General features: G+C 42.5%; 1 protein-coding gene across 1 annotated transcript; it reads right to left on the bottom strand.

The window, feature by feature from the left end:
- Positions 1 to 1,540: 1,540 nt before the first annotated feature.
- On the bottom strand, positions 1,541 to 3,481 carry LOC126322713 (uncharacterized). Its single transcript, XM_049994550.1, has 2 exons — positions 3,355 to 3,481; positions 1,541 to 3,157 (listed from the first exon to the last, which is right to left on the bottom strand). Exons 1-2 carry the CDS (start codon positions 3,436 to 3,438, stop codon positions 1,844 to 1,846), a joined length of 1,398 nt encoding a protein of 465 aa, XP_049850507.1. The 5' UTR covers positions 3,439 to 3,481; the 3' UTR covers positions 1,541 to 1,843.
- Positions 3,482 to 8,511: the final 5,030 nt, after the last annotated feature.

The raw sequence follows: 8,511 nt of genomic DNA, 5'->3' as shown, positions 1-8,511 counted from the left end.
GTTGACGGAAGAGGCCTCGGCTTATATGGGTGCAGTATCCCGTAATTCGGAGACGCGAGCAAGTGGCAGACGAACTGCTGTACGTGTTGTACTGCGTTTTCGTCTGAATGGCCTTTGTCGGATATTTCGGTTGTGCTCAAGACGCGGTAGGCCTGAATAATTCGGAAAAGAATTTTGGGTCTGAAGAACTGTAACTTGACTTTTTTGGATATCTGCGGATTCATTAAGACGTGCTCATCCATGCATTTGAACAAGTCAACTGCCACAATCGGCGAATCATTTTTCAATAATTTTATCGTCAATGGCAGCAATGTCGGTATCCTTAGTACGCTCTCAATCACCTGCGAATCATCAGATGCCAGCAACTCAATAATCAAGTCGATCACCGCGATGCGCTTCCTAGCTTTGACCTGGTTCTTGATCTTCAAATTCACTTTTTTTTGACAGGACAAAAACCCCTGACTGGTGAAGTTGAACCACCTCAATACCTTTTTCGCGTAATACGCTCCCAAACGCGCTATGTTTGCCAACACGTTGATCACAAACACCGGCAACTCGCCTTTGTTTTCCAAATACGACATCAACATCGGAATTCGCGCTCCAATATTCTTAGCCAGGCAGTCAGATACATACTGAGTCGATATCCACGTGTTCTCACGAAGTATAGTCGCCCATAGCTGCAGGAGCGGAATCAACACCATGTCCGCCGTCTGCGGCTGACTGCAAGACTTGTCGCGGTTCCGCTCTACCAAATCATGAATCCGAAACAGCTCCACGCACTCAGGAGAACATTCCAAATATTGTCTCAGTAGAGGCGTGAAGTCCGATCCTCGACCTGTCCTCGCAGCCTCGTCTACGATTCGATCATGAAAGGCCACGAGAACCAAACTTAGCTCTCCCAGCTCTTTTCCGTTCAAGCAATCCAACAACGTCGATAAATCTAATTGCTCGAGTAGCGGCCCCACATGCTCTTTGTGCAGAAATTTCTGATGGACTCGTACCCAACGAAACTTGCGAAAGACGGGCCTCTCATCCCCCGAGTTCTTCTCTTGAATGCCTTCCCTCCTGGCCACCTTCCTCTTCACGAAGAAATGATTCAAACCATCTACGTCAGCCTGTAGTTACCTCGCTCATCGCGCACTCGTTCCTAACCCAAAAACAAATAAAGTACCAAATCCACCCAGAAATGCGCACGTCGGGGACTCTTGGTACAAAGTCAAGCTGAAATATATACCTTCGGCTCTTGCAGGCATTTTGTCACATGCAAATCGTGACTCCTTTGTCTCTTCATAAAGGCAGCCTCCCCATCAATGAAACTTTGAAGGTTTTTGACTCATATTTTCGAAAAATTTTTGAAACACCGCCACGATGGCTCGATCATCAGAAGCATTGGGTTCGGATAAATAAACGCTCATTTTTTGTAGAAAACACAAAGCGTGAGCTGTTTGCAGGGAATCTGCGCATCAACCATAACATCAAAAAACACCACTTCCTTGTCATAGCATAAAGTAAACATTTTTTACATTTGAACTTTTTCAGAGACGATACGCACTTCTCAAGTTCAGTGCGAATTGGCTGTTGCGCGTGGTGATATTACCTATGTTGTGACCTGCCCTGTCGCAAAAAAGGTAACTCATATTCGAACTTGAAACTTTGATGATCTTCGCACGCGAGTCCGTTTTTTTAGTCGGAATATTCAACGCCAACGAGAGTGGATGAGTCCAGTTTATAAAGTGTGAGGTGAATGAAGAAATATTGGCCCGGTTCGGTAGTTGTTGCGATTAACGCTTTTTCACTAGACCACACTGGACAAGTTCGATCGAAAATTGGCTACTGGGCAGGCTTAACAAGCACCATTCGATGTATTTGAATTTTGGTACATTGGTGTATTGCTGTAACTATCAGAGACTGAATTTAACATTAAATAGATGCCTGGAGGTGCAGGAATGGACGCGGAGATCAAATTCTGACTGACTGGAATTAACTCCGATTGAATGTTACGCGTTGTCACAACAGGTGACAAAGCGGTAACATAGGCTAGATAACCTGATGCATTATTACCACCAGAATATCCCCCCATTGTATACTTTCCTTGGACGCTATGAAGCATTCTCTGAGCAGGGTTGAAGTTGCTTGTATTGACTTGGTTCATATTCATGACAGGGGTACAATTAGTACTTTTTTGGACCAGACTCTGCTTTGAAAAGCTCTCAACTGTGTTGTTATTGTTAGGTGAGTCTATCGAGAAAATGCTCAGCCACAGCTTTTGATTATCAAAATGGACGAGTAGCACGTATGTCAAAACATGACAGCCAAAGTACTTCACCAAGTACAAATCACGCAAAAATAGGTCAAATTTGGCCTTCTGGTTGTTCATGAAATTTAGGTCTATTTTCAAATAAAGGTTTCTGATATCTATCAGGTGTTTGAGCTTATCAATTGTCATCAGCTCTAACCGCTTCGGGATAGATGACGGAATGCGTTGATTAAGTGCTGTATAAAAAACAATTTCTTGTAATTGATTTGACAGGCTGCAAGAAGACCATACGAATGAAGCAGACCACATGCTGGGAGGAGTAATAGAAGGCGTGACTGGCTGCTTGATGAGAGTGGAAGATTTGAGAGGCTGGACCAAAAATTTAGGTACTGATGGGCTAATGGTTTGGTGATGGTGATCAGACATGGTACCAACTGTTTGCAGATTATCAGTTCGAAAGTCTGCCAAATTGGTAGAATAAGTTCGACGGGGATTTGTGGCTAAAGTACATGCCGGCGCTTGCATGCGATCTCGGTTTTCTTGTTTGACGGCTGGTGACTGGTACTGCATACCATCCGTAGAGCCGATCTCGCTCTTTAGCGAAATAGATGTTGGTGTCATCAGTGTGGCGCTGGAAGTGGAAAAGGAGAACGACGGCGGTGGCGGGAAGTTGAGCTCCATCCCTCTTAGCAAGTATAAATATGTTTGCATAAAGACTTCTCTTCCTCCATTTATCAGATGGTTGACAGGACATCCTTGAAAATTCGTGCTTGTACCTTGCTCGTAAAGATGGTGTGGTACCAGTGCATTTGCGCGAGAGTAGCACGACGACGGGTCGCTATCGTTGATAAGTGCAGAGGGAGAAGACGCCTCCCACACAGCTAAAATAGATGGATGATTCTGAAATGAAAAGATCGAAATTAAAATATTGTCTTTAGCTGCTCTTTTGACGTGTTCATATATGTTATCGTGAAGAGAGCACCGACTGCACTCAATCTTGTGGTACTCAGTACTGCAGATAATCATCATGATCTTTTTAACCGCACTGAACGGGTACCTTGGCTGAAACATGAATGTTTCGTGAGAGGCACACACACCTTCGCACATAGCGCGTTGTAGCGGGTAGCCTGAATTGATTCGGAAAGATTTTTGTCTGATAGCAGACACAATGGCATTTTCATCTTGTAGCCAATCTATGACCCAAGTAGCTTCACCCTGATTATGAGGAGGTGGAGAAGAATAAAATACCAATGCCACTTCTAATATACAATTTTGCTGTATTATTGATTAGCTAAAAAAATTCAATGTTCTAACTGTTAAAGGAAACCGTATTCTCTATTCATATATAGGAATGCCAAAAAACCAGTCCACTCACAATATAACACGTAATTAATACAAGATTTGTACATTTGTTTGTAAAACTGGCAATAAATAACAAGAACTAAGTCTAAACGTACAGATTCTTGTTTTTTTTTCCAGTAACTTTCGGTTGATTCAAAAACCATCAGTTAAAATGCACATACCTTATATCACACCAAAAAAGAGATATAAAAAATAAAATTGAGACAACATATGACGAACATACTAAAATACTGGGAGCATCACTTTATCACAGCGATATTCTAAATACTGCTGTGAATCATCAAATCCGTCAACAACAAAACACAGTTGAATAATCGCGGGATGATTGTTACTCATGCTTTATATATCAATGATCCATAGAATTGATTGGTTGGTTAAAAGAAAGAAAGTTTCTATAATTTTGTTAGGGCTACAGGTCAGTTTTTTGATATCACTCTATAGGTTACAAAAACCTGATGAGCGTATGTTTAATATTTGATACGAGAAAAGTTACTTTTTTTTAATCAACAAGTAAACATTCTATATTTCCTATGTCAAAAAAAAGCAGATAATATTACTTTTTCTACCTTGAGTATTTATGAGACAGTTTCTGAAGCCACATTTATCCTTGTCTACAGTTTCTGATAAAATGTAAAGGTTTTTTTTTTCTTTACATCGTTTTTTATTAAGTCTCTTCTAGACAACTCATAGTTCGTTATCTATTATATTTCCTATCAAATTCAACTTTGGTGCTATAAAAGATGTTCTGTGTAAGGAAGGTATTTCATTACATTTTTGAATATTTTTAGTCCATGGTTTTGTGATACTGTATTGTAAAGAGAGCATATCATTGATTTGAATTGCTACGGGCTTTGTTTGTATGTGACTTCTCAAGCTCATATATACGCCGATCAAAGCACGACATTCAAAGCCATACATTCTGATGACAATAGTAGAATAAATTGTGGGCATTGAATGAGTTCTGGAATTCAAAAATGCATGGGCCTCGTGACAAAACTAAACCTTTCATCTGAGAAACGAACAGCTCAGCCTTGCCGCACCACCTGGATATGCTGAAAAATAGGATTGTTGCTAAAATGCAGAGAGTCTGAATTAAAAAAATTTCGTACTCCACACCTTGAAAATTATAATTTTTTGAGACAGGTGAACACAAAAAGAGTAAGAAATTCCTATGCAGGCTCATTCGTTTGAAAAGCCAAGTGGGGACAAAAAAGAGTAAGCAGAGCATACCCATATTACAGCTTATGAAAAGGTATTCAGATTTGAGCTGGAAAAGTTTATATTTACTTTATTCGCAAATTTGTGTATGCTTGAGATTTGCAACTGTTTTTTTGACATAAACAGCTCAATTTTGCATTAGAAGCTATGCAGGACTCAGAAGATTTGTGCAGTTCGGAGGTTTTGGTGCGGGTTCGAGCACTCAACACAAGGCTGAGTACGCTAATGACGCGATTGCGATTAAAAAGTCAAGTGATGTGTTCATCTCCGTCACGTAGATTCGTAGTTTTAACTTTTTTTAATGGTGACATAATTGGACGGACAAATGACAGATGAAATAGTAAGCCGTTTGTCGAAGGCACTATCATCTGCTCAGTTGATGGACGAGGCGCAGGTTGTATTAGATCGGTGCATAGGGAATATTCAAGCCTACACAGAAATAGACGTAAGAGCGGTGTTTGATCTCTTGGAGGCAATAGAATACTTAGACACAATGTGAGGGTGTTACATGATGACCCATGTATTAAAACTAGATAGATTTTGGAGCATTTGTACGGCGTGGGCAGCAGCTGTATACGAAGGATGCGGTTATTTTTCAGGAAGCTGGGTTTGTAATCGAGATCTGGCCACTTGGCATTGGGACATACCACAGGGATATAGGAGATTTTCGATGAAAAAGGGACAGATATGCGCTGTTACTGGAAGTGGGCTTTATTTTTAAGATCGGGGCTAGATAGGAGTGTAAAAGTAGGAATATAGTTACTTGTATAAAGGCGTTAAAAGCAAATCAGAGGGACGCATAGTAGGCTGATGTTCGATGTTTTTTTGGATAAGAGTGTGATACGGGGTAAACCACGAGAGCTGAAGAAGGATAGAAGAAGGAGAGATACAAAGAGAAAGGACAGGGTATATAACACAAGAAGTTTATCGTATCTTTTAGGGTCTCGGAAGATCTCTGAGTGCTCGTACGTAAATTATTTTGTTTACGATTAGTTGGATGAGCCATACTATAGGTATAGAGATTGAAAGGACCAAGATGCTGATTTCGTCCCAAGAAGGTTCTATTTGGTTGGTGGACAGCTGCTCCCAGAACATGACCAATTGCGCAACTTTAGTGACTAAATAAATTTCTGGGGCGAGAGTAGAGGCCGCGTTGTAGTATCGCCTGGCCATTTTATAATCTCTAGATACGCCATGACCACGCTGATACATGAGTCCTACGTTGAACGTTGCATATACGTCTTTAGCGAGGCAGGCTTTGAAATAATAGGAAAAGGAAACGTTCCAGTCGGCCTTGGTGCCAATACCATGGTAATAGTATTGGCCCAGTTTGAGAAACGCGAGGCTTGAGTTGAGTTGAGCGGCGGATTTGTATAGTTCAAGACTGTGAATGTTGTTTTCAAGAATGAGTTGAGGAGGCAAATTGTTTAAAGGGGAGGAAAGAAGGACGTCGAAAATGGAGCTATTGTCAGAACCTTCATCCGCGCCTTGGTTATTGTGGTCAACGTAGTTTTCGTGGTATTGCTTAGAGGAGGAGGTTTCAGATAGGCTGTCGTGCGAAGTCAAAGATATGATTCTTTCGCAAGAGCATTCAGTAATTTTGGCTTGTTCAGTAGCCAGAAATATGTTCAGTGGGTTTTGATAGATGACGTTGATTGAATATCTTGTGAGGAGAGAGGCACAATCGCTAGACATAGGGAGGAGGATGTTGGCTACGGCTTCATAGTCTAAAAGTTGTTCTTTGTGTTCGTTCAATCTGGATTGCTGCATATGATACATATACCCGGCGTTGCACTGGGAGATGGGATCCCCAATGGCAGAAGCCAAATTGTACAAGAATAGGGCGTGAGGGAGTTTATCAGAGGAGTGGTAAAATTCATGGGCGCGATGAGAAAGGTAGGTGTAGATGGTGGTCTGGAGGATTTTCTCATATAGTGGAAGAGCTTTGTCATAGTTGGCGGCGTGTTTGGCAATTTCCTGCACGGCGCCAATATGTCCATTTTGGGTGGCTAACATGAGGTAGTGAAAGGCCTTGCCGATATCGATGCTGACGTTGTAGAGACCATAGAGGTAAATTCGTCCGAGCGTATACATAGAATGGGCATCCTTGAGGTCGGCTGCTTTATGAAGGAATTTAAGGGCGGTCCTGATGTCTTGTTTGGTGGGCGGTGAGTTTTTGTTGAGAGCGATGAATCCGAGTTGTCGAAGGGCAAATTCGTTGTCTAAGGCGGATTGATAGAGTTCGATGGCATAATTTAGATCTTGTTTGTGCACGCCGAGTCCGTGTTCGTACATGTATCCCAGGTAGGCGCGAAGTCTGGGGTCCGTTAAGTTGGCGTTGAGACCCTCTTTATTTTTCGGCGGGTAAAGTAAGGAGAGGTGGTGTTCGCGCAGGAAGTTAATGCCCATGGCAGCAGCGGCGTCCAGATTGCCGATATCAGCTTGATATCGGTAGTACTGAATGATATCGGACTGGATTCCGAGGCTAGACAGCTTTGGGTTTTGGATTCTGTATATGTTAAATTTAGCTTCATGCTCCAGGAGAACGGGTATTTGGGAGGTGAGACGGTTTGGAGGGGGCGGAGGAACGACGATGAACGATTTAGTCAGCATATAGGTTAAGTAGGAGTAGAGTTTTCGGGCGTAGGCGCGATTGACGACATGGCTATCGATTCCGTAGTTGGATTGGTACGCCTTGAGCAAGATGGCAGATGGAGAGCTGGAATTGGCGGCGATGGTGACCAGGGTGTGAACCGTAGAGCGGAGGTACTCCAGCTGCATTCTAAAAGGTAGTTTGAAAAAAGAGGCGTTGTTCTGATTAGATGAAGCAGGAGGAGTGTAAGACGTGGAACCGCCCCTACGGTTTTGATAGATAGAAGAGCTGATTTGCTGAGTTTCAAGTTGAGGTGTGCTGTAGTTTGAGCTGTTGGAGGTAACTTGGGCAGCCTTCACGCGGAGAATCATATCAGCGATGACAGCCAAAAGGCTCTGGCTAGAAGGATGGCCAACGATTGATGCCTGCTTTAGGTGAAAAAGTGCTAGTTCTGGGTTAAAGGTAGTAAGTTCAGGTGGCAGATAATGCCGTCGGTCGTAAAAACTGACATCAGCTGCTATATCGCACTGAATAGCATCGGTGAGTTCAATCATCCAATCCTCTAAAAATATCGATTCTATGCTGTAAGCGAAGCCCCATTTGACTGTTCTTTCTAGCCAAGTCCAGAGCCTGATTTTATGACTGTCTTCGTACTGGACGGGGAAAAAGGGGAGAATGCTACCCAAGTGAATTTTGGCCAGCAAGTAATGAACGTGAGCGCTAAGGATCTGCGCTGAGAGAAATTGTGGTTGGTCCAGAGCATTATCAATGATACGTTGGAAGTGAGTGAGTAAGTAGCTAAAGATCTGCGTAGTGTTAGAGCTTTCTAAGAGGACGGCGTGCGACAATTTCATTAGCAATTCGACCAGCCCATCCAAATCTTCTCGCGTCCTCTTCGAAACGGATAGAGACCGGGGATCGTTTACCTGCAATTCCCACGGGAGGGAAGATAAATCTTCATCTGAGTCTGAATTTGATGTAAAGAGGTTGAAATTGCTTGTCAAAAGCCTCATCATGGTTTCGATGTTTGTCTTTAGTTTGAGAATGTGATAAACCGGGAGGTTCGAATCACTTGGATTGT

The sequence above is a fragment of the Schistocerca gregaria genome, unplaced genomic scaffold (assembly GCF_023897955.1).
Source record: "Schistocerca gregaria isolate iqSchGreg1 unplaced genomic scaffold, iqSchGreg1.2 ptg000831l, whole genome shotgun sequence".
Taxonomy (NCBI): Eukaryota; Metazoa; Arthropoda; class Insecta; order Orthoptera; family Acrididae; genus Schistocerca; species Schistocerca gregaria.
The sequence above is the reverse complement of the archived record's forward strand: the minus strand, read 5'-3'. Positions and strand labels throughout refer to the sequence as shown.